This window comes from Canis aureus, chromosome 11 (genome assembly GCF_053574225.1).
Source record: "Canis aureus isolate CA01 chromosome 11, VMU_Caureus_v.1.0, whole genome shotgun sequence".
NCBI lineage: Eukaryota > Metazoa > Chordata > Mammalia > Carnivora > Canidae > Canis > Canis aureus.
Genome location: NC_135621.1, coordinates 57,817,378 through 57,844,208, shown reverse-complemented (window position 1 = coordinate 57,844,208; position 26,831 = coordinate 57,817,378). Strand labels below are relative to the sequence as shown.

Here is a 26,831-nt window from a genome sequence, read left to right as displayed (position 1 = left end):
AATCTTTGGAAGTTCCTAAAATAATAGTAAGAAAATTACTATGTGTGAAATACCAGGAAATTTTATAAGCAAATTCAGTAGGAATGGTGTTGGAGGAAGAAAGAAGTATGATTGATGATGTCTGAACTACTTTTTGGAGTAAATGTATTAGCTAGTCCATTTTTAAAAGATGGACGGTGCTGGAAGAGCTTCTGTAGTACTATTTTCTGTTTTTGTTAATGGTAGTAATGTTTGGGTACATAATTGATTACGTTCAGAATTGATTCACAAAGGGCAATCAGTTGGTATTATTTCTGGTTATTTAGAGCCTGTTTAATAACGTTGTATTATTAAGTGGGTAAAGTGAAGACATTTGCCACTTCTTGGCCTTTTTTTTTTTTTTTTTTTTTAAGATTTTATTCATTTATTCATGAGAGACACAGAGAGGCAGAGATGTAGGCAGAGGGAGGAGCAGGCTCCATGCAGGGAGCCCAATGAGGGACTCGATCCCAGGACTCCAGGATCAGACCCTAAGCCAATGGCAGATGCTTAAACACTGAGCCACCCAGGAGTCCCTTGGCCTTAATTTTATATATCCCCATTTAAGGTTCTTATACTTCACCCTAGACTCTCCAAGACCTTTTGTTAGGCAGGGATTTGGAGTCTTCTAAAATACAAAATACCTTTTATCTTTTTTCAGAGATGATGTTCTACAGAGTCTGACTATAGTGCACAACTGTTTGATTGGCTCAGGAAATCTCCTACCTCCATTGAAAGGAGAGCCGGTTACTAACTTGTAAGTAAAAATAACTACTTTACATATTTTGCTGTTTTGCCATTTGACATATATATTAAGTCTTAGTCACATAATGAGTCACTGGTTTTGTTATTGTTGTTTTTTCTGTATCACTTTAACCCTTTTGTCATTGTTAGACCAAAAATACCTGAGACAGAATTTAGGCCTATATACTTGAAGGCTTTAATCAGATTTCCGTATGGTACCAGGATAGGATAATTTCAAGTGTTATTTTGAGCTTTTAGATTCTACTAAGTTGCTTTATGAATTTAAGTGCTTTCAGACTGTCACTATTTTGAATGAATGCCTTGATTTAGTCCATTGTTAGTACAGTTGAAAAAAATGAGTTTAAATGAAATCAACAATATGTAACCTTAGCTCATTTTTTAGTTAGTTGGATGCTATTTTCAGATCTAGTTTCAATATACCACCTTAGATCATTTTCTCTCAACGTCAATATCTCATTGCTGAGCATGTTCATGAAAAATCACGGAAAAACGAGTAAGTAACCCCTGCCCCCTCAGAAAACACAAAGGGAAGAATTATTTGTTGATTTGCAACAAAAATCTTAGAAATTTCAAGGAGTGGTTTTAAAATGTGACTTGCTTGTCTTTCCCATATTTTGTATGATCATTGTTTGGAGTCATACTTTCTCATGATTCCTACTTATTTCACTCTAAAAACTGTTTCTAGGCATTGAACTTTAGATTGCTCGTTAGATTTGAGAGGGAGAAGTAGGGTCATCTCAGGTAAGGAAATCTGTTTTAAGTTTGTCTAGGAATTTGCTGAGTTCTTTGAAAGCACTTTAGGTTTTCATCAGTATTACAGTTTGATTTAGGGGCAGTTTTACAACAGTTCGTTTTTGTTAAGAGATTGATTTTAAACATTAAAAAAATTGAGAGACTTATAGAAATGGTTTTGATTTTCCTGATGATCTTAATAGTGTGTAATAATGGTAAGAATTGAACTCTTATGGCATGCTAAAAACCGATTTTGTACATAACAGACTTATTACATCAATAAATTTAGCTCTGCTTGAACATATTGACAGTAAGAAATACGGTAACTTAATATAACAATTTAAGAGCAAAAGCATGTATCTTTTGTATATATGATTAGAGGATTTTTAGTATTGAGTGATCCTTAGGATGCACCGCTGAAGGGTCCACTCAGGAGGCTGAGAGGTTTCTGTTGCAGTTCATTTCAGTATGAATATGTTTATGCCATGTGCACTTTAATAGTGAATTGAAGTGAGGTCTTTATCACTTTTAAAATAAATGTGCATCAAGACCAAAGTTCTGTATATCTGGTTATGATAAAACCAGTTAGGTTTGTAAATAATGAAATGCATTTTCAATAAGGAATAGAATACCATGTTATAAACACTTTATGAATTCTGTGGAATAAAAATGAGTAGACTGTTTGCCTGTATTACTAAACATTATAAACTTTAAATTTGATCCTGAGTTTCCTTAATAGAGGTTTTTCCCAGAAAACTTGAGAAGGAAAGATAATTTAGACTGAAAGTTTTACATTTCAGAATTTTCACTTTCAGAGTGAAAATTTAATATAATAAGATACAATGAAGTAACACAAAATTGTATTCAATATAAACATATATAGTGTTTATATAATTTAATAACTTAAATATAAATATGAACTATTTTCTGATATATTTAATAATACATAATAATGAAATAGAATAAGAACAAAAACTTCAGTTGTCTTAATCATTGAACAATACACATTTTTAGGACTCTTTGACTAGTTACATTTAGGCAGGGACAATTTTACAAAGTAGAATCAAAGATTCATGAGCAGCCCTTTGCCTTTGAATTGCCAAAGAGGGTGTTTATAAAATCTTTCCTGGACTTCTAAATAATTCTTACCAGAATCCTTTCCTTTAAAGCCAATTTCTAACTGGTATCTCCTTCATCTGAAATTTTAACTTATTTTGACAGTGTATGACCTTTTACATTTATTTTCTTTATATAAGATTTCAATTTTGTGCAAATAGCAAATTAGTTCTCACTAAAGTATAAAATAAAGTTAGCTTTTTTAAATTTTGGAAGTGCTTATTCTAATATAGGTTTATAATTGTTAAACATTTCTAAATGTAAATTGATTTGGTAAAACTAATCACAGGCACTTGGCTGGCTTAATCAGAGGAACCTGCGACTCTTGATCCTTTGGGTTGTGAGTTCGAGCCCCATGTGGGTGTAGAGATTACTTAAATAAAACAAAAAAAACCTAATCAAATAATTTCAATTGATGTTGTCATTGTTCTGTGATAATAAATCATACCTCCTAGTGTGAAGAAAGAATATCTGTAGCATAATTCTTGGAGGTTATTAGAAGCAGGTCTCCATAAGAAATAAAATATACTGGGCGGGGGAGAAAAGGAAACAGAATTGTGACAAGTGCATTAGTTAGTGTAATGCCAAAGGTGCCTGAGGAAGTCACTCTTGTTAATAATAATTTGGCTGTGATATTGTGGGAAATTATATATTTTCTGAAATACTAGAACAGGTTTTGGAAGCACATAGCTACTTAGTTTTCTTTAAAATTAGTCTTCTATTTTTCTTAGATAAATCTCAGTGAGGTAAAAACATTCTAGCTGCTTAATTTTTTTGGTCAGATCTTTCATTATTAAGTTTGCCTTGCACATGTTAGTAGTATTTGTCTTCTGGAAAATTGGAATAATGAGACTGGAAACTTGGTTCAGTTCTGAGTTTTCCTGTAAGAAAATCTGACTTAGTTCCTAAGAGAATATATGGCATAGTCTTAGAATCCCATTGTTTAAGTAAATGGCTACTAAATGTGAAAACCCAATTTTCTGTGCATTGTATTAGAGACTGACAAAATATAAAAACTTAGATGAGTTGATTGTCCTAAGTATAAAGTACATAATAAACCTAATGGTATCTTCATTGTACTTTTTTTGGCCTTTGGCAATATAGGATTACTAAGCATCTTGTTGTATATATTATAAATTTTACCATTTCAAAGGATGGGTAAAACAGGGACCCTTGAGTGTAAGTAGGTGTAAATTTCTTTAGTACAATTTGAATTTTTGGCCGTTTTGTCAGATACCAAGGTTGCTGAATGAATTTTAAAATGGAACCTCTCTATTTTGCTGTTGGAACCTTTAGTCAATGATTGAATAGAAATATGTGTGGTATAGTTTATACTCCTAGTTCTACCTTTATAGATGTGGAAGTTGGATTATGTCTTTGCAGGGTCACACAGGAATTTTGGACACTTGCCTTTAATCCTGAAATCGTCCTTAATTTCTCCTTTTGCAGTCCACTCTTTATAATCTTCTAGGTCTAACAGCTATCACAGGGTGCAGAAAACTAACATCTATACAAACAGGGTTACTCAAGGTAGAGGAGTCATCATTTTTCATCTCCAATATTTCTTCTTGACTTTGTGCCCCCTTTCCTCTGATAGATCTGTTAAGCCATTCTTAGTTAAATCATTCTAAGGATCTCAGCTTTTACTAACTTCTCGGGCAAAGAAAACTTCGTAGTTAAGGTCTAAGACTTGAGACCATTTCATTAATATGTGAAAGGATGTGTTGTTCTGCGATGAGGGGCAGGGCTAGCTAACCTCTCTTGGCACCTCCAGGAAACTACCCAGCTCTGCTGGGGGAGCTGCACACAGAAAAGGAAACAGTTACTACTCCACGGTGAGTAACCCTGTTTTCTCCTTATTTCACCTTCTGACTGTTTTCATTGATTTTTAAAAGCTTGTGTGTCAGACATGGAAATAGTTCTTATGCTCAGAGTTAATTTTAAACCTAGCAACCTTTTGTTCACATGGTAGAGAGTTAGCTTTTCATTTGTGTTTATAGCTATTATTGATGCCTAGGATCGAATTGGATAACAACACAGAAATAGGCCAATTGTTTCTTGTGAAACACTTTTAACCTTGAATGGAAAACAAAATCTGTTAGTATTAGTGGCTTGGTTTTATACCTTTTATATTTGCTTTCTTGGGGTGGGGGGATGATTGGGAAGAGTAGACAAGAATTATTTCTCCACCTATAGACGAGAGGTATTGTTTGCACTTGTTTCATGACAGTTCACCTAGCCTTCGTTTGCATAATGGATTTGCATTGTATATTTTATTTTTATGTTATTAGTCATTTCTTCCCTTTTCACCATCCTTTCTCTCCCACCAGTGATTATTTTCATAGTTCTGCTCTAATCAAATCTGGAGAAGATTGCCATCTAGTGGTACAAATAACATAGCTGTTGAAAACTTCTAGGTCTTTTTTTTTTTTTTTTTGGTGGCACAAACATTGAACAAAATTTGTTATAAATTAGGTGGCCAGGTGCTGTCTGGTGCTTTGAAGGTGATTTAACATTATTATTGTATAAGTGATATTTTAAAAAATATATTGTGTAGGAATTGTCAGAATTTTATTTAGTTCCAGAGGTCAAATTATTACTATTTGTAAAATGTATGAGAAAAATGAATTTCACTTGGGGTGGGGCAGTGATGGTATTTGATTTAAATTCTATGTATTTCTACTATAGCCTTAAATCAGAATGCACATCTGTAACTGTTGATGGCACTTTAAATATGTTCAGTTAAGATTATGTGCAAAATTAAAAGCATTGAGCAGTTTTAAGTATCAAAGTACAGGGCAGCACACGTATACTTAGTGTGGCCACAAAAAGATATAATGCTAAAGTCTTACTTGGGTGATGGATAGAGATTTCTTTTAGAAAATTATTCTTCCGAAGACCAGAGGAAATAGTATAAATACATATTTAACACTTGCTGAGAAACATTTCACGTAGAACTTGTCAGTCCAACCAGAGTTGAATTAATTTGTTAGAGAAGAAAGGAACTATTAAAACTGAATCTTAGATAAATAAACATAAAAGGATTTTGTGACAGCTAAGAACAAATAAAGCTGAAATACGTGTCTAACCAGATGCCTTTTATACACTTGAGATATGAAAGATCTGTTTTAATTCAGGTTTCAAAAGGAAAGCCTAAGCTGAGTTTATTTAAATGTACTTCTTAATACTTCAAAATCCCAGTTAGGTTGAGATATTTTAAAACACTTGTAAATCAGCAATAATATTTCTTCAGATTTTCTGGTAGGTAAGCAATTCAGAGTGACATGAATTTTAAAAATTAGCATCAGGGCTCTTAGATGAGGCTTGTTTTTAAGTGTCATTAAAATTAGTGTTATTAATTTTGCTGTTACTAGAGTCAGAAATGCATACAAGCAAAACATTTCAAATTCCCAATTAATCTTTTTTTTTGATAGCTATGGTTGTGTGTGTGTGTGTGTGTGTGTGTGTATTAAAAGTTCAAAATAGTTTACTATAGCAGTTGCTTTATTATGTCGTGTAAGAACAATTTTATGACTTGACTAAAATGCATGCTTGGTTCAATATTATTGGAATTAGGTACAGACTGGGTAGGGTACAATAGTATTCTTACTTTACATAACTACTGATATTTGTAGCAGCAGCGAGAAGATATCAACTCTCATATGATAATTCATGGCAAGAATTTTCCTGTGGTATTAACAGGGAGGGAAGGATGAATGGGTGGGGGTAAAAGTCTTATGCTTTTTGCTTGTTACTGTTTGATCAGTCTTTCTCTTTGGTGGTGAAATCTAATATCAGTAGAGATGTTGGACTCCTTGAAGTTCATTGTTGTAAAAGAATCTGATTTTTTTTTTTTTTAACAAGATTTTATTTATTTGACATAGAGAGCACAAGCAGGGGGAGTGGCAGGCGGCAACAGGATCATGACCTGGGCGGAAGACAGATACTTAACCGACCCAGGCGCCCCGGAATCTGATTTTGTTTTTAACTGACTAGATTCTGGATACATATATATATTATTTATTTAATCATGTACAATTGTACAGAGTGCTCAAGTTTGCAAGATGTTGCCAAAGGCAGAAGCTTTATAGAATGAAAAGCAAATTTTATAAAAAAAAAAGAAAAAAAAAAAAAAAGAAAAGCAAATTTTATGAATTTGAATTAGAACTTCAAAGTCTCTGAAAAGCAAATTACTATTTTATATTATAAAATATAACCATTCTTTGTTTATACTCTTTAGGCTTGGTTTGAAACATGAGACACTATCGTTGCCATCCTAGGCCCTAGATTATGGTGAGGAACATAGTTAAATAATTGGCAGTTTAGTAATCTTAATATTATTACCCATTTAGATAAATCCAAGAATTCATAACTACCACATATTAAGATAGAGATAACTTGCTTAAATTCAACTTAAAAAGTACAATATAGGTGGGGGTATGTTGATTTAAAAATAGTTTTTTCTTCATTACAAATGCTGTGTAGTTCATGAGTGATGACTAATCACTATAAAATTTCTATCTATAATAATTAGCTTTTTATTGGATAAACTTATCCCATGTTTCCTTGGCATTTGTGCCTGTTTTTCCTCTTAGAAAGGAAAGAAAGTACTATCCATTTTTAAATAAAAAGTTGTTGAATTGATATGCATTTTTAAATGTTGAAAGTTGTATTTTTCATGGAAGAAAATTTAGATTTCAGATATAAAGGTTCGTATTCCCTAGTAAAATCTGTTCTTACATACCTTAAAAGTGACTTTTAATTGTTTAATAAGTTTAACTAGCTGAGTCTGGTTCTGTTAACATAATTCTTTGTGGCAGATCTTTAATTGGGAAATGCAGTATTTTTATATCTAATTGTCTTCCAAAAGAAGTTAATGGCATTTTACTGCAGGTGTTAGGAGAGATCAATTTGAGTGGTTTTAAGAGGAAGGGTGATAATTATTTAAGAAGTTTGTCTGCTATGTATTCTATAATAAATTTTGACTTGAATTTTTGGTGTCTAGTTTTAACCTTTCTTATACTATTATAAAGCTGACTTTTCTTTGCATAAATGTTTATATAAATGCTTATTATTGGGTTTAAGCTTTTACACTTGAATATTGAATATTATTATTTTTTTTTTATTTGGGTGGTGAATTTTCCCCCATAAAGTAACTAAATTTAATTAGCATTTTGTTTAAGATGAATAATACTGTCCTTACTGGGACAGGATAGCATTACTCTTCAGAAGGACAGAGTAAACAGTTTTGGAATATTGAAGATGAGAAATCTTTTGTTTAAAAGAGCATCATCTTTGTTTTGATTTAAACATTCTAGCAATGACACTTTTCCCTTTAATCATTTTTATTGGTATTATTAATAAATACAAGCACTCTTGTTTTTATACAGGGTACCAAGTATGGTGTCCTTGGAAGAGACAAAGTTATATACTGGACTTGAATATGGTATGTAAATTCTAATCTGAATAAAAATTTTATGGACAGTTTAAACTGAACTAAAATTAACTAAAAAAAGAGTTAATACAGCAACTCTGGAAAACAGGAAGGAGGTTCCTCAAACAGTTAAAAATAGAGCTACCTTACAACCCAGCAATTGCAATACTGGGTACTTATCCAAAGGATACAAACAGTGATTCAAAGGGGCACATGCACCCCAATATTTATAGCAGCAGTATCCAAACTAGCCAAAATATGGGAAGAGCCCAGATGTCCGTCGACAGATGAATGGATAAAGATTGGGGGGTGGGTGTGGAATATTACTCAGCTATCAAAAAAATGAAATCTTACAATTTGCAATGATGTGGATGGAACTAGAGGGTGTTATTGCTAAGCAAAATAAGTCAATCAGAGAAAGACAGTTCTATCACTCATGGAATTTAAGAAACAAAACAGAATCATAGGGAGGGAGGGAAAAATAAAGTAAGACGATATCAAAAGGGAGGCAAAACTTTCTTAACTATAGGAAACAAACAGGATTGCTAGTGGGGAGCAGTGGGAGGGCTGTAGGGGTCGGGGATAGGGTAACTGGGTGATAGGCATTAAGGTGGAGGGCAGGTGATTTAATGAGCCCTGGGTGTTATATGCAACTGATGAATCATTGGACTCTACCTCTGAAACAAATAATACACCATATGTTAATTGTTGATTGAATTAAAATAAAATTTTTAAAAAGTCGAAATGGAACAGTATATACTTAGAATTCTCCTAGTCTCTTTTTATATATTAAATGAATATTAGTTAATTACATAATAGCTATCTTTGCATTTCCTGGAGAAACTGGAAAATTACTTAAAGAATAGCTAATAAAAGACAGAAATTGGACCAGGTAAATAAATTTTTTTTTTGTTTTGGGGGTTTTTTGGTAAATAAATATTTGTATGCTTTCTGAATGCAGAGGCAGATTTTCATATTATCATCATGTTCATTTATGTTTAGCATTGTTTTAGAACTGATACATTATACTTGATGAGAATGTGGGAATATTATAACCTTTATTCTGTGTTTGTGTCTCCCTATCATAGTGGATTAAATTTCATATAAATATGTAAAACATTGTGTTAATTTAATGTTCTGAGCCTAACATTAATAGAAATTTAGCACATTACTTGTTGGATTAAGAGTGGAATTAACTCCTAAAGTGTAAATTTTGTTTGCTTGATTTGGGTCACCCATAACCAATTAAGGAATTCTGTGCACTTATGATCTCTAATTAGTGAATAGAGCCTTTGAAATATTGGCAAAGATTTTTTTTCTCCCTCTTCCTTGCCTGCCCAAGTAGTTTTATAAGCAGATTTTCGTAAATGTGAAGGTTTTCAAATTTACTCTGCATCATTATTTTAATTCATTCATACTCCAGCTATGAAAAAGGCAGACTCATTTGTTTTTTTTCCTGGATACATTATTTATTCTTGACATAAACTGTTGATATAAGCTTGAACAGTCGGGGGAGCATTCATTGTATCTAAATGCCCTGTCTCATTTTTTGAAAAATAGATCTATCCAGAGAGAACCACCGAGAAGCAATTGCTAGGGTCATAAGGAAGCTTCTTAGTAAGTACATATATGCATTTAACTTACTTTTGCTAATAACTATTTAGGAATTTTATAGCATATGTGCTTTTATGTAACTTCATTTAAATTCTAAATAGTGAGAATATCAGGCAGTAGTTTTTTCCTTAACTAATAGATTCCTGATTTATCAAGAGTCCTGTAGTAATTCAGAATATTTTAACCAAAATCCTTTTTCTTCTATTATAGACCACATACTTAACAATTCAGAAGATGATACCAAGTCTTTGTTTCTTATCATAAAGGTACAATTATCCTTTAATAGTTGCATGATTATTAATGTGACTAGGTTTGACATGATAGCTTGTAAATAAAAAATTTGAAATTTTCTGACAGATTATTGGAGACCTTTTGCAGTTCCAAGGATCTCACAAGCATGAGTTTGACTCTCGTTGGAAAAGCTTTAACCTAGTAAAGAAATCAATGGAAAATCGGGTCAGTTTTCGCCTAAAAACTGAATTATTTTTTTTAAAGTGTATAATATTGATAAAGCCACTTGATTTAGCGATATTCAGCATACAGAGGAAGTTTCCCTGTAAGTAGAAATCGATTTTAAAATATTCTATCTTGGTATAATAAAAAAAATCCTGAAAAAAAATATTTTCCTCATACAGACTCTTCTTTGAGTTTCCAGGAGACTCTCTGAACTCTCATTGGAAATATGAAGTGTAATAATATGGAAGGCTGCCTTGTAAGAACTTGAGGGGATAAAGGATAAGAGGAATTGTCCACAGGCATAGATTTAAAGCATCTCATTCTATGGAGGTCTCAGAAAAATATGTTTTGTATTATCCTGTGTTCAGGAGAGGTCAGTACAAGTTTCTCAGGAGCAAGGAAGAAAGGATACTTAAGCCAGCCATTTCATGTTGATAGCAGTGTTTTTCTGTAGGAGACTTTTATTGAAGTTGAGTTAAAAAGATTGTGGAAAAAAATAAATAAATAAATAAAAAGATTGTGGAAATTTATTGTTTAAGCAAAAATCACTGTATTTTAGACAGAGGGAATGGCATGTAAAAGGACAGGGAGACATAAAACATGGCATGCGTTAGGAAATGGTGGCTACAGGGCAGAAATGGCAGGAGGCAACTAGGTCATTTATAGTTTTGGGTTTTTTTTTTTTTTTAAGTTTATTTATTTAAGTAATCTCTATTCTCAGTGTGAGACTGGAACTGAGATCAAGAGTCACATGCTTGGGCAACCTGGGTGGCTCAGCGGTTTAGCACTGCCTTCGGCCCAGGGTATGATCCTGGGGGCCCCGGGATCGACTCCCATGTCGGGCTCCCTGCAGGGAGCCTGCTTCTCCCTCTGCCTGTGTCTCTGCCTCTCTCTCTCTCTCTCTCTCTCTCTCTCTGTCTCTCTCTCTCTGTATCTCATGAATAAATAAATAAAATTAAAAAAAAAAAAAAAAAAAGACTGACATGCTCTCACATGTTCTTCCAGCTAAGCCAGACAGGTGCCCCTAGGTTGTTTACAGTTTTCTCCCAAGGCAGTGCTTTGTCAGCATTGAGGAGTCATTAAAGGTGCTGAAGTAGGTCTGATTTGAGTATTGGAAAGATCAGTGTCTAATTCAATGACTTTTGAGAAGCTCTGTCACCACTGAGGAAAAAAACAAAGCAGTTGGAGATTGAGACTGGAAGCTATTATAGTAGTCAGATGGAAAAACACAGCCTGAATCAAATCACTGTCATTGGGATGGAAATAAGGTGTTTTAAAAAAGAAAGAATTGTGGAGACGTGATGACTAGTGAGATAAAGGTGTGAAAGAGGAGCAATGTTTGTGTTCCAGATATCTAGTGACTGGATTATTCCAGATATCTAGTGACTGGATTAGAAGATTGAGTGGTAGGGGAGAGCATAAAAGAACATTTTCTTAGTAGTCTGTTTATGTAGTTTCAATAAGGACCTGCGTAGTTCCTCTCCCATTAATAAGCTACCAGAGAAAACCAGGATGTTGGATGAGCTATTTAAAGGGGATATTTCTACTATTAGCCATGAAATTAATTGAAATAGTATCTTTTAATGTAAGCCTGGTCACTTTAGAATAAATTAAATACCTCCACTATCTACCAGTCCAGCATGAACCTTTACTGAACTAATTTTTCAGTAAGGGATTCAGGGGAACCCTTGGGTGCAGTGAATTAGGGACAATGTTGAAGTGTCTTATACTTTGTTTTTTAGCTCCATGGGAAAAAACAACATATCAGAGCGCTTTTGATTGACAGAGTAATGTTGCAGCATGAGGTAAATCTCTTTAAAAGTTGATAGCTTTTTTAAATAACAGTTTTCCAGATGAATATGTAATTATTTGTGTTACTTCATAATTAAATGAACTTTTTTTAGTAAAAACTTTGAGATTTGATTTTACCTTGCTTTCTTTTCGTAGCTACGAACACTGACCGTTGAGGGTTGTGAGTACAAAAGGATACATCAAGATATGATCCGAGATCTTCTTCGTTTATCTACAAGTTCATACAGTCAGGTAAGGCTCTTTCCCTCTGCCCCCTTCCCTGACCCACTTTCCCATCTTATTGCAGCATAATCTAAATAGCCTCATTTCAAATACTAACAAGGAAGTTTAAGTAATGTATTGGTGGGGTGCCTGGGTGGCTCATTTGATTGTCTGACTCTTGATTGCACTTCAGGTCTTGATCTTAGGTTGTAAGTTCAAGCCCTGCGTGGAGTCTACTTATTATAGTAATAATAATAATAGTACTTTACTAGCATAGAAAACACCTTTCAAATTGCAAATATTTTCAAGCTAATTTTAGTAGTCTTTTAAAAATAATGTTCCATTTTACTGTTTGTTATTGCTTCTCAAAATTTTCTTTTTATGTAAAGTTGATAGTGCTAGTGTAATATTACTGCCACTTAATCAAATCATGTTGTGATTGGCAGTCTGTGAAGACTATATAATTCCCCCTAGATGTTCTGCTTGGGTTTCAGCAACATACTACCATATGAATTATGGGGTTCGTCCTTTAAGGTGACATAGGACCAAGATATGACCTTAAGCACAGAGAACTGGAAAAGCAAAATTCATAAGTAACTAATTACTCTGTCTTTATAAAATAAGGTAAGTTAGGACACTAGTCTCTAACTCAAAAGATTTCATCTAAAGAGTTTGAAATATATAGTGTCACTTTTACTATAGTTGATTATTATTCATTACTATTTAGGTCATGGGTTCTAATCCTATACTGAGTCTTTTGTTTCAATTCAAAACATATGGGCTCTACTTAACGGTTTGCATCGAAAAGGTGAAGTTGTTCTGTGATTTATTTTATTTATTTTTTAGAGATTTATTTGAGAGAGAGAGAATGAGCTGGGAGAGGGGCAGAGGGAGAGGAAGAAGCAGACTCCCCACTGAGCAGGAAGCCTGATATGGGGCTTGATCCCAGGATCCTGGGATCATGACCCAAGCTGAAGGCAGCTGTTTAACTAACTGAGCCACCCAGGCACCCCTGTTCTAAGAGGAAATTAACTTTTTTTTTTTTTTTTTTGAAATTAACTCTTCTCATCAAAAGTAACTCAGAATAGAAAGTTAAATTGTCTGCTGATTATGTTACAAATGCATATCAGTTCGATTCAGTTTCTCCCTTATCAAAAATATTTAAATCTATGTAACTTAAACCATAGATGTGGTTGGTGGTAATGTGCTTTCCTTTTGGTAAAAAGATAATCACTTGTTTTTGTTAAGGTATATACTTCAGTGTATTTTTCGGTTACAATAATATTTATCATTTTGTTTTTGGTAATTCCTTAAAAATCTTTTTGTAGTTTTTCTCTATAATTTAATAAAAAGTCCTCTGTTAATACTTGTTTCAGGTCAGAAATAAGGCTCAGCAAACATTTTTTGCTGCCTTGGGTGCGTATAACTTCTGTTGCAGAGATATCATTCCTTTGGTTTTGGAGTTCTTACGGCCTGATAGACAGGATGTCACACAACAGCAGTTCAAGGTATAGGGTTCTTTGTTTTATTTTATTATGAAAATTTTCAGGTACACAGAAAGTTGAAAGAATTTGTACAGCAAACATCCATATGTTTTTGTATTTAATATTTTGCTATATTTGCATATATTTATCCAAGTCCACCTAATTTTTTTATATATTTCAAAGTAAGTTGAAGACATCAGTACCTTTCACCTCTAAACATATAGTGGGGGTTTTTTCTCCCTAATTTTTTACTTACCTGTGTTTATAATTGGTGTTATAAGAAATGTACGTTGAAACAGTGGATAAATAGCCTGCCTGACCCATAGGAGAGGAAGATGAAAGAGCAAAAGGTTTAGAGTAGTGTGAACAGCATGTTGAAAAGCCTGAGATAGGAAGAAACATAGTAAGTTTGAGCAACTGAGTGTAAGCCTGTGTGAGTAGAACAGAGAAGGAAGGAAATGACACAAGATAAGGAAAATAGTTTATCTCACAGGAGTACAGTAGTAGAATATAGGTGAAACATAATGCTCATGCTACGAGAAAGAAGTGGGTTGACTGAAAGTGATTTAGGAGGGAGAATTGATAAGACGTGGTTGAATATGAAGGGACTGTAAAAAGGAGGTATCAGAATTTTATTTTTAAAGATTTTATTTATTTATCCATGATAGAGAGAGAGAGGCAGAGACACAGGCAGAGGGAGAAACAGGCTCCATGACAGGAGGCTGATGCGGGACTAGATCCCGGGACTCCAGGATCATGCCCTGGGCCAAAGGCAGGCACCAAACCACTGAGCCACCCAGGGATCCCCAGGTATCAGAATTATTAAGGTTCTAGATTGTACAAATGGTTATTGAGTGCATCAGACAGGGAGAGGACAAGGAGCATAGATGATAAATTAGTCTGTTTGGACAAGATATATTTGAAGTATTTCCTCTAAACTAAGAGGCAGTGTCAGGTAATTAGACATCATTCCACCAAACATAACATTTCAGTGTGTTTTGATGATAATTGAAATCTTTGGCCACAGGTAAGAAAGCGTAGGAGGAATGAGAAGAGAAAGAGGGCCAGGAAGGCAGGTGTTGAGAAAACTCCATTAGGACCCCCATGAAGAAGTAACTGAGAAGAGAAAGATCAGAAATATACCAAGATAGGAGTTACAGAAGCCAAAGAGAGATCTTTCCCTGTGAGAAGAGAGACTTGTTAGCAGTATCATTTGCTTTCTGGGTAGAGTTAACATGACAACTAAACCTATTCTTGAAGTTGGCTTTCAAGACAAGTCAACCAACCAAAGCTGGGCTCAGTTACTTTCTTTAGTAAGTAAAGTTGCATTTGGAACACAGCCATGTCCATTTCTTTATATATTATGTCTGTGACTACTTTCATACTATAAGAGCATAGGTAAGTAGTTACAACAGAGACCATATGACCAACTATTTACTATTTGACCCTTTATAGAAAAAATTTGCTGACCTCCAGTGTAGATATATAATTTAAGAGTGTTGTGGAATGTCTAACTCTTGGGGTGGTATATATATTTATTTTTTTAAATAAATTTATTTTTTATTGGTGTTCAATTTACCAACATACAGAATAACACCCAGTGCTCATCCCGCCCTGTGCCCCGCCCCCCCCCAGCGCCCGTCACCCATTCACCCCCACCCCCCGCCCTCCTCCCCTTCTACCACCCCTAGTTCGTTTCCCAGAGTTAGCAGTCTTTATGTTCTGTCTCCCTTTCTGATATTTCCCACACATTTCTTCTCCCTTCCCTTATATTCCCTTTCACTATTATTTATATCCCCCAAATGAATGAGAACATATAATGTTTGTCCTTCTCCAATTGACTTACTTCACTCAGCATAATACCCTCCAGTTCCATCCACGTTGAAGCAAATGGTGGGTATTTGTCGTTTCTAATGGCTGAGGAATATTCCATTGTATACATAAACCACATCTTCTTTATCCATTCATCTTTTGATGGACACCGAGGCTCCTTCCACAGTTTGGCTATCGTGGATGTTGCTGCTATAAACATCGGGGTGCAGGTGTCCCGGCGTTTCACTGCATCTGTATCTTTGGGGTAAATCCCCAACAGTGCAATTGCTGGGTCGTAGGGCAGGTCTATTTTTAACTCTTTGAGGAACCTCCACACAGTTTTCCAGAGTGGCTGCACCAGTTCACATTCCCACCAACGGTGTAAGAGGGTTCTTAGGGTGGTTTATTGCTGATTGTATCGGGAGCAGTTTAAATGGATAGAGTCGGATAGGTCAAGTAAGATCAAATTTGAAAAACATCTATTAGGTCAGTAAAAAAAGTTACCAGTGACCTTATGAGAATGTGTGAAAAGGAATATAGAGTACACAGTGGGTAATAAAGCCAGATCAGAATTGAGTTACAGTGAATGTTTAGAAAATAACATAATATCTCTTTTCATTAAAATAGAGTATTATTCTGACTAATTGAGCTTTTATGAGTAAAAAGCACACAGTATAATTAAGTAATCTAGTTTTAATATACTTAAGAAAATATGCAGTCAGATTTTGGAAATTATCCCAAACATGCCCTAAAATGTTAAGAGTGGCAAATGTTTATGGCCTCTGTGATACTAGAAAAGAATTGGAAAGGAAGTTATAACCTTTAAAACAATGACCTTACATTTCTGTATTATCTTATTAATAGCTGTTCTTTGAGCTAACCTTTTATTAGATGACTGAGGTAAAATATTACTGGATGACAACTGTCGGGTTTAAGTTTCTAAAAGTAACATGTTAAATGTATGAATGTGAATCTATTTTACTAACCAGTATCAAGCACTTAAATAATCAGTGTTTAGTAAATCTACAAATATGTAAATGAATTGGCGACAACTAAATAATGCCTCTTATTCCCTATATTATTTTTTCCTGCAGGGTGCCTTGTATTGTCTCCTTGGAAATCACAGTGGTGTATGTTTGGCAAACCTTCACGATTGGGACTGTATTGTACAGACTTGGCCAGCAATTGTTTCTTCTGGACTTAGCAAAGCCATGTCCCTGGAAAAGCCATCAATAGTGAGACTGTTTGATGATCTTGCAGAAAAGATTCATCGGCAATATGAAACAATTGGCTTGGATTTCGCAGTGAGCAAAACCATTTTTTTTTTAATTCAAATTTTAGTGGATATTAACATTTACATTGTTTCTTATTTGTACTTTAGTGCAATCACTGAATTTGGAACATGGCCAGGAAAGAGCTGGGTTGTTTTCTACCAAGAAGCAACAAAGGGTTATTACGATGTTGCATTTACCATTATCCTCTATATATCCATGGCCTCATTTTTTCGAAGAGTATTTTAGGAGGTCACTCTTTTTTTTTTTTTTTTTTTTTTAAGATTTTATTTATTTAGGGATCCCTGGGTGGCGCAGCGGTTTGGCGCCTGCCTTTGGCCCAGGGCGCGATCCTGGAGACCCGGGATCGAATCCCACGTCGGGCTCCCGGTGCATGGAGCCTGCTTCTCCCTCTGCCTGTGTCTATGCCTCTCTCGCTCTCTCTGTGTGACTATCATAAATAAAAATTAAAAAAAAAAAATTTTATTTATTTATTCATGAGAGACAGAGAGAGAGAGACAGAGACACAGGCAGAGGGAGAAGCAGGCTCCACACAGAGAGCCAACGTGGGACTCGATCCCAGGTCTCCAGGATCACGCCCTGGGCCAAAGGTGGCGCTAAACCGCTGAGCCACCCAGACTGCCTCAGGAGGTCACTCTTAATAGCTGAAGTCACAAAAGTTTGATCATCAGGTTCATAACTTACAGTGATAAAAATTAAAATTGGATGAGTTGACAAAAGGAAGGTAAAAAATACAAATTTCAGTGCTGCTCACACAGATATAGCAAGTGAATGTGTACACACCTATGATAACTGAGGTGGATAAAAGTGATGTGAGTACAAGTGAATTGTCCTCTTCTCTAAAGTAATTATGTTTGACATCCATCCTTTGGTTCCAAAACCACTGCTCCAAACTTACTCTTTTTCTTTTTTTTTTAAAGATTTTTAAAAATTTTTATTTGTTTATTTTTATTTATTTTTTTTATTTTTTTATTTTTTTTTATTTTTTTTTATTTTTTTTTTATTTTTTTTTTTATTGGTGTTCAATTTACTAACATACAGAATAACCCCAGTGCCCGTCACCCATTCACTCCCACCCCCCGCCCTCCTCCCCTTCCAACACCCCTAGTTCGTTTCCCAGAGTTAGCAGTCTTTACGTTCTGTCTCCCTTTCTGATATTTCCCACACATTTCTTCCCCCTTCCCTTATATTCCCTTTCACTATTATTTATATTCCCCAAATGAATGAGAACATATAATGTTTGTCCTTCTCCGACTGGCTTACTTCACTCAGCATAATACCCTCTGTTAAATATGTTCTTGCTATCTAAAACTGTCATTAGATCATACTTTTTTAAAAAAAAAAAAAAGATATTTATTTTTAAGTAATCTCTGCACCCAGCATGGGGCTGGAACTCACAACCCTGAGATCAAAAGTCATATGTGCTTCCTACTGAGCCAGCCAGGCACCCCAGATTATGCTTTTATTTTTTTTTTTAAGATTTTATTTATTTATTCATGAGAGGCAGAGACCTAGGCAGTGGCAGAAGCAGGCTTCCCTGCAAGAAGCCTAATACGGGACTCAACCCCAGGATCCCGGGATCATGACCTGAGCCAAAAGCCGAAGCTCAACCAGGTGTCCCTTTATACTTTCTTTAAAAATGTTTTTTTTGAGGGGAGCCTGGCTGGCTCGGTCAGAAGAGCATGTGACTCTTGATCTTGGGGTTTTTGAGTTCCAGCCTCACATTGGGTGCAGAGATTACTTAAAAAAATTTTTTTTAATCTTTTTTAAATAAAGATTTTTAACGTAGTATGTAATTCACATGACAAAAAGTTCACCTTTACATAGCACAGTAGTATATTGTATATTCACAATAGTATATTCCCAGGGTTCTGCAACTATCACTAGTCTAATTTCAGAACATTTCATCATTCAGAAAGAAAGTCTGTACCCAGGAACAGTCACTCCCATTCTCCTAGCATCCCTAGCCCCTGGAGATCACGAATCAACTTTCCTAATCTGTGAATTTGCCTGGTAGGGACATTTCGTATAAATGAAATCACACAGTAGGTTGTCTCTTGTATCTGGCTGCTCTCAGCATAACATTGTCAAGATTCCTCTATGTTCTGGCATGTGTCAGTATTTCATTTTGTGCCCTCGCTTTTCTTTTTTTTTTTAAGATTCCGAAGTCCTGTGTTGAAATAGCAGAATTACTTCAACAATCAAAAAACCCCTCCTCCAACCAGACAATGCTTAGTTCAGAAGAAATTAAAGAAGGACTTAAACGCCAACAAGAAAAGAATGCTGATGCCCTAAGGTAATTATGAATGCCTACTTCTCAACATAGATAGCATGGGTAGGAGGTTTTGAACATCTGAAATATAGATGTGCTATAAATACCTCATGAAATTTACACATCGACTCTGGAAAAATACAAAATGTTAGGAGATAATATTATGAAGGCCCCAGATAGTTACTTTTAGCTGTAGAAGTGGAAAACTATCTTAAAACAGTCTTAAAAAACTGGTTTTAGGGGTGCCTGAGTGGCTTAGTCAGTTAAGCATTTGTCTTCGGCTCAAGTTATGATCTCAGAGTCCTGAGATTGAGCCCCACATTGGGCTCCCTGCTCAGCCAGGAGTCTATTTTCCCTTTCCCTCTGTCCTTACCCCCATCTTGTGCTCTCTCACTCTCTCTCTCTTTCTCAAATAAGTAAATAAAATCTTAAAAAAAAAAATAAAAACCAAAACCTGGTTTTAGATTTTTGGAACCCAGGCAATTCAATGATAACACTCAGGCAGATGCCTTGCCGGCTTGATTTTGTCTTTGCCTCATGAATATGCTTATTTTTTTTCCTAACATGTCTGTAGAAGTAATAAACTATTACATGATAGCCTACCTCACCTATACCTGGAATGCCATATAGGTAGACCACTTCTAACTACTTGATTACTACTCAGAGATCTATTTTTGAATATCTGCTTGGGAAGAGTTGAGGTGCTCAGTGTACTTAGCAATTTTTTTTTAAGATTTTTTATTTATGTATTCATAAGAGACACAGAGAGAGAGAGAGAGAAAGGTAGAGACACAGGCAGAGGGAAAAGCAGGCTCCATGCAGGGAGCCCGATGTGAGACTTGATCCTAGGACTCAAGGATCACGCCCTGGGCCAAAGGCAGGCTCTAAACTGCTGAGCCACCTAGGCGTCCCTGTACTTAGCATCTTTGTTTTCTCTCTGCCCTTCATGTTCTTTTCCCCACTGTCTCTCTTCATCCACCTGCTTTCACTCCGGCTTGGTTCTCACCAGGCCTTTTATAGTCTTGTGATGACACATAAGAAGAAGGTGAATTTGGCTAGAAGTTGAATTTAGGTTACATCATTTGGTGTTTATCTTACTACTGTATTGAAACAATAACTCACCTAAAGGTTTTTGTTTCTTTTTTAAGGAACTACGAAAATTTGGTAAACACTTTATTAGATGGTGTGGAGCAGAGAAATCTGTAAGTGCAATTTTTTTTTAATTCTTGCGGGTTTTATCTTAAATACTATATATAGGAGGTTTCTATCCTGAAACCCATGAATGACTGTGTCTCAAAAAATTATAGTCTGATTCATGAATTTAGAAGAATAAGAAGAGGTAAACTTTGGGGCTGATGATAGGAGTGGCGTTCATCAGTATACCTGTATTAATCTTAGGAAACTTAAAACTATGATGTTTCATATACAGTTTTCTTCTTAATGTGGTTTTATGAGTGATATGTTTTGTGATTTTTTTTCCCCCTCCCCTTTATAGGCCTTGGAAATTTGAACATATAGGCATTGGGCTTCTGTCTCTACTTTTGAGAGATGACCGAGTGTTACCTCTTCGTGCCATACGTTTTTTTGTTGAGAATCTCAACCATGATGCAATTGTAGTTCGAAAGGTAGATACTTGATTGAAGCTATAGTCTTGGGTTTGAGAATTTTTACCACACCTGAAGCCTTTAAAGTCTTCACAGGATGCACTTAATAAATGCCTTGAGGTGTATTGGTTTGGAATTTATCAGTTGATTCAGAGATGGTAATTCATCCAGCAAACACATGAGGACATGTTCAGACACTGTGCATTTCAATAATACAGCAGGGTACAAGTTTATAGATTCATGGGAAATGCTGACTTTGAAAAATTAACGACAGGTATGAAGTGTTAAAGGAAGGGAAAGATATCTGAGTATACAACTTTCTGGTTTTATTCACAAAGTATTAAGGTAGAGTGCAAGATGGAGCTGACCTAACCTGGTGCATTAGAGAAAGACCTTTCAGAAGAAATTTCTAGGCTGAGATTTGAAGAATGAGCAGATACTGGCTTAACAAAGAAGGGATTAAGGTTTACTAAGCAAAACTAGCTTGGATGAAAATAAGAACTTCAAGTGTGATTCATTCCAAGTCAGACTTAGCACTCATATGGCTGTGCCACCAGATGTCAACAGGTGAGGTATTTATCTGATTTTGAAAGAAGCAGAATGCAGCTTCTGCTTTGCTCAAGGCAGGCAACCAACCATTCAAGAAATTTAAAAATGTTGACACCTGAACCTTACCTGTTTCTTTTCTAGATGGCAATTTCAGCTGTGGCTGGTATTCTTAAGCAGCTCAAAAGAACCCACAAAAAGCTGACCATCAACCCCTATGAAATGAGTAAGTACTACCAAATGTAATTACATGCCTCTCAGTCAAACTTGGAAAGTTTCTTTGAAATGTATAAATTATAGTTCTTGAGCTCAAATATTTTTCTTGACAAAGTATAGAAGTATAGGAAGATCTCAGCACACAAAGTATGAATATTATAAGGGGAAAATGGTTGACTTAGTGAAAACTAGTGATTAAAAGTATTTATAAAAATAGATGGACTCTTGAGGCACTTGACTGGCTCAGTAAGAACATGTGACTCTTGTTCTTGGGGTCGTGAGTTCGAACCCCACAATGGTTGTAGAGATTACTAAAAAATATAAATAAACTTGAAAAAATATAGGGACGCTGTCTTCATAATACATGTACCTTTTGCACACTCTCCACAAATATCTACTTATTTATCTCACCAACCAAGCAATTATATTAGTTATTTATCAAACTGTGTTCAGAGATTTAAATAAAAATGAAAAGTCCATTATCATTAATACATCAATATGTGAAGTGTTTCTGGATGTAGGTTTAGAGGCAACGTTAATTTTCTTCTTTATGCCTTACTGTGTTATCAGATTTTTTTGAATAGTAATCTAATCAGATTGGTGATCAGAAAAAAACAGTGAACTAACTTGATTGGGGGGGGGTATATCATTTTTATTCCGCTCACTACTACATTTTTAAATCTCTGATAACTTCTGTGATGTTCAAACAGCTGTCTTCAGTCTGCCCCCTCCCCACGTTTGGGAGGGGACTATAGCTATGCAGCACCATTTCTATTGGGAACACTATGAAATGGAATTAAATTAACTAAATGTGGGAAAGAGTTTCATTATGCTGTCTACTACTACTTTTGTTTGTTAGGTTTTTTAGAAGGTGAGAGGAAGAGGGAGAAGAATCTTAAGCAGGCTCCATGCCTAGTACAGAGCCTGATGTGGGGCTCAGTCTCACAACCTGAGATCATGACCTGAGGCAAAATTAAGAGTTGGATGCTTAACTGACTGAGCCACCCAGGTGCTCCTAATCCTGCTTTATCATCACTTGAAAGACATATTTGTAGGTCTCATATTAAAGGGAATATATAATGATTCCTAAAAACACAAATATGTAGAGAGAATGTCAAAGTACACATGGTAAAATGTTAAAATTTGGGGCATCTGGGTGAAGAATATATGGGAGTTCTTTGAGCTCCTTAAGCCTGAAATTAATTCAAATCTAAAAAGTTTTAACAAGGGACGCCTGGGTAGCTCAGCAGTTGAGTGTCTGTCTTTGGCTCAGGGTATGATCCCAGGGTTCCAGGATCGAGTCCCACATCGGGCTCCCTGTGAGGAGCCTGCTTCTCCCTCTGCCTGTGTCTCTGCCTCTCTCTGTCTCTCATGAATGGATAAATAAAATCTTTAAAAACAAAAAAAGTTTTAACAAAATTAATCCTTTTAATTTTGGTGAAAGGAATGAAGTATGGATCATACTTGATTTTTTTTTTCACCCCAAATAATTAGCCCATTAGTGGATAATGCCTCATATATATGTGATCTTGCCTTGAGCAAATTTTTATGATCTTGTTATGAAGACAAGGTCACACCAGTACTGTTGATCAAGAGTTGACAGTAATTATTGCATGGCTATTTTAAAATTTACCAAATGTAATTGTTTTTTCCTTAAGGCGGATATTCTAAACCTACCCAAATTCTTGCTGGTGATAGGCCTGATAATCATTGGTTGCATTATGATAGCAAAAGTATACCAAGAACCAAAAAAGAATGGGAGTCAAGCTGCTTTGTGGAGAAAACTCACTGGGGATACTATACCTGGCCGCAGTAAGTTGCCTTGCACCTCATTATTAAACAGCTTATCTTGGATATAGTTTTATCATTTTGGATTTCTGGAGAGGTTCAGAGGCACTTTTGAAGCAGGTGTGGAGGTCCTCTGCCACCAAAAACACATAATCTCTAGCTTTTTTCTTCTTCCTTCTTTTTCTTTTGCTCCTGCCAGTGCTGTGCCCGGGTCTTGCCTCGTTCTTTGTCTTTCCACTGACACTCTTAGACTTCCTGTTTTGATCTTTATATATCTAAAGACTCAATAGCTGCGCTGCATTATATTCTTACATATCAATACTACGTACGCATAAACCAGCCCAGAGAAATACTTACTATCTCTTACAGTTGAGACCAGTGGCATACATCGGTAGCACACAGTGACCTGAGAGATTTTTAAGGCCACAATTGTTAGAGATGTACTCATATCCCCAAACTTATTAGCCTGATTAGAGTTTTTAAAAGTGTCTTCTAATGCTTTCTCTCCATGAAGCTCTGTTTTTTTCTATATGTATTACAAATACAAACTCTTACTTTGTAGGAATATGGTTATTTATGCTGGAGTGGAAGAGCAGCCTAAGCTTGGCAGAAGCAGGGAGGATTTGACAGAGGTAAGTAAGCATTCTATTCTCACTATGTGTAAGCACTCACCTTGGTTCACCTGCATCTTACTCTTGGCCTCTAATTTTTTTCAAATGGAGTTTGTGGGATTTTTTTCCCCAGTCAGTGTATTTCAGGATAGCACTGGGTAAATACTGGTAAATGTGTACTCACTTACTCCACCCCCTTGTATCCCCCATCCCCCACCCCACTGCATTCTGTTAGGGCCAGTTGGCACAAGTCTTCATATTTAAGATTACTCACGTTACTACCTCACTTTACTTGGGTACTGCTTTATATAGTTCTCTGCATGTTTCTTGTGTCTGTCCTATGTGGTAACAAGCTTCTTGAAGGCAGAGATAAAGACTGGCTTTTAGGTGGGTTTTGTCATTTGCTGTTGTTTGCTTTTAGTTTTTTATTGCATATAAATGATGAGTACTCAGTGAATAGTTGTTTATAGATTTAAGTTGAAACTCCTTAGTTTTCAATAAGGTTTATTTCTTTACCATTTTGGAAGTTAGGGACTTTTAGTGACTTTCTCACTTAAGTTAATGATGTAGCTTTTTATTTTTTATTTATTTATGCTTGTATGTATTTTTAAGTAAGCTCTATGCTGTATGTGGGGCTCAAACTCATGACCCTGAGATGATAAGTCAAATGCCGTACTGACTGAGCCAGCCAGGCACCAACTCTTTATTTTCTAATTCAACAGTTTACCTTTTAATTTCTGATGTTTTATAAATAAGGAAATAATTTGTTGGCATTTACAGTTTAGAGGATTTTCCTAAATTATACACCAGATGGCACAATAGGACTGTCTTCAAGCAGAACTTGGTAGATTTTAATTCAGTTTGAGAAATGGAATTCAAACTTGAAGATCTGAAGGAAAACTTTCGACTATAATGGATTTAACATTTTTAGGAGATACTATTTTGGTTGTAAAAAGCCTCTGAGAAGTAAAAATGCTTTAAAACAAAAGTAACAGCCCAGTGTTAATAATCAAAACTTCACAGTTGAATTTTGATGTTTCAGAATCACGTTCTAAAATAGATCTTAAACCCTGAATGTTGTTTTTTCTTTAACTTTATAGGCTGAACAGATTATATTTGATCATTTTTCTGATCCTAAATTTGTTGAACAGTTAATTACTTTTCTATCTTTAGAAGACAGAAAAGGAAAAGATAAGTTTAATCCTCGCCGTTTTTGCCTCTTTAAGGTAAATATGTTATTTAGTATCCCTCTTCATATAGCTTACTGACTGGTTAGTTTGTTGGCTCATAAGTTTTAAAGTCAAAGTTTGAGTTTGGTCATCTGTTTTCATCTACAGTGGTTCTAGAAATGATGCTAATCAAATTGATCTTAGTTTAAGGTCTAGGAGTTTTGAGAAAAAGAAGCTTTTTAGTATGTGTATCTCTAATATCTGTAATTAACAGCATAAGAAAAAAAATTCAGCAAGACTATACATTGAGTGTTTTGAGGTATGTGTGATATTTTTAAAGTCAGAAGGATTATTTTGATTCCATTCATTGTATTTTACTGTGATCTGTAAATAACAGTATTTTTATTTTAACTTACAGACCTTGTTAAAACATTTCTAAAGGGTAGAACACTTGGGGTTTTGTAAGCACAGTAGTGATGTAGTAAATAAACACAAGCATTCTTAGGATTATAATGGAGATGATAGTCATTTGGGAACTGAAAAACTTTCTTTTTTTTTAATAGGGCATTTTCAGAAATTTTGATGATGCGTTTCTGCCGGTTCTGAGGCCCCATTTAGAACGTTTGGTTGCAGATTCACATGAAAGCACCCAGCGCTGTGTTGCAGAAATTATAGCTGGTTTAATCAGAGGTTCTAAGCATTGGACATTTGAAAAGGTGATGTATTTGTACAGCATGTTCCCTGTTAAAGCTATAATATCCTTGGGGCAGCCCGTGTGGCTCACTCAGCGGTTTAGCGCAGCCTTCAGCCCAGGGCGTGATCCTGGAGACCTGGGATCGAGTCCCACGTCGCCCTGCATGGAGCCTGCTTCTCCCTCTGCCTGTGTCTCTGCCTCTCTCTCTCTCTCTCTATGTGTCTCTCATGAATAAATAAACAAAATCTTTTTTTTTTTTTTAAAGCTATAATATCCATTTTTGTAGCAGTTCCCAACACAGCAAATATTAATACTTAAAACATGAAATGTTCAAATTCCATATTGCTTTTGAGTATAGGTCACAAATCAGTGGTCTACGGGCAACATTCAGTATCTTTTAAATTTTGTAATTATTTACCAGCATTAGGGGAAGAACCCTAAAAAAAGATTTCAGTTTCTCTTGATCAGTGAAGAGATCCTGGAACTGGTCCTGCATTATTGCGCATTAACAGTTGGCTAGTGTGTTGTGTATGGGCTTCTCCCTTCATGAGGCACACTCTCTAGCTTCTCATTAAATCCTTTCTCTTAGCCTCCTTGCTCATCTACATTACTCATTTGGTCTCATAGACAGTTTGACATCCTTTTTTTTAGTATCCCTCTTAATTGCAAGATTTCATTTTACACACTTGCCCTAAGGTTAGTTTCTTAGCACAATGCACTAGATTGACAATAACTAGACTGAAAATATCCAGAATGCCAAAATGCAAGGTAGGCCACCATATCCTCAGAGAAAAGATGCAGACACTGGTTTTAGCAGACTTTATTACACATAAGTTTTGGACTGTGAACACTTTTTAATATATTAATTTAGTTATACATGTTCAAGTAGCTTATTAGATAAAAGTATTTGTTGATTTATAATATTGCCTTTTTGTTGCTCACATAACATGAAACAGTTTTGTTTAAATATGTCACACATTTCTTTGTCATTCTTTGTCATTTTTTAGTTACCTCTTTTCCAGAACACCCCTCCTTTTTTGATAAGTTGTTTAAGATACAGCTTTTCTGCTCTCCTCCCCTACCCCCTCCTTTCCCTCCTTCCCTTCCTCCTCCTCCTCAACACCTGATGCTTCCACTGGAAATTTTATCCCAAGCCTCCCTCCCCATCTGTCCTGTATAGGTCCTTTTGACTAAA

At 35.3% G+C, this 26,831-nt stretch overlaps 1 protein-coding gene across 4 annotated transcripts in view; it reads left to right on the top strand.

The window, feature by feature from the left end:
- The window catches only part of PSME4 (proteasome activator subunit 4), a 105,050-nt gene that overhangs the window by 53,026 nt on the left and 25,193 nt on the right, over positions 1-26,831 (top strand). For 3 of the 4 annotated variants that reach the window (XR_013389546.1, XM_077915390.1, XM_077915389.1), the window contains 17 exons: positions 680-775; positions 8,022-8,077; positions 9,626-9,682; positions 9,890-9,945; positions 10,037-10,135; positions 11,878-11,940; positions 12,083-12,178; positions 13,525-13,656; positions 16,539-16,748; positions 18,896-19,032; positions 20,157-20,210; positions 20,504-20,633; positions 21,303-21,384; positions 23,033-23,186; positions 23,725-23,794; positions 24,874-24,999; positions 25,506-25,658. Coding sequence is in view for 3 of the 4 variants with exons in the window: in XM_077915390.1 (XP_077771516.1) it covers positions 680-775; positions 8,022-8,077; positions 9,626-9,682; positions 9,890-9,945; positions 10,037-10,135; positions 11,878-11,940; positions 12,083-12,178; positions 13,525-13,656; positions 16,539-16,748; positions 18,896-19,032; positions 20,157-20,210; positions 20,504-20,633; positions 21,303-21,384; positions 23,033-23,186; positions 23,725-23,794; positions 24,874-24,999; positions 25,506-25,658 (1,771 nt within the window). In the remaining variant the exon portion in view is untranslated. The remainder of the gene's footprint in view (positions 1-679; positions 776-8,021; positions 8,078-9,625; positions 9,683-9,889; positions 9,946-10,036; positions 10,136-11,877; positions 11,941-12,082; positions 12,179-13,524; positions 13,657-16,538; positions 16,749-18,895; positions 19,033-20,156; positions 20,211-20,503; positions 20,634-21,302; positions 21,385-23,032; positions 23,187-23,724; positions 23,795-24,873; positions 25,000-25,505; positions 25,659-26,831) is intronic. The other variant, XM_077915391.1, reaches the window with a different exon arrangement.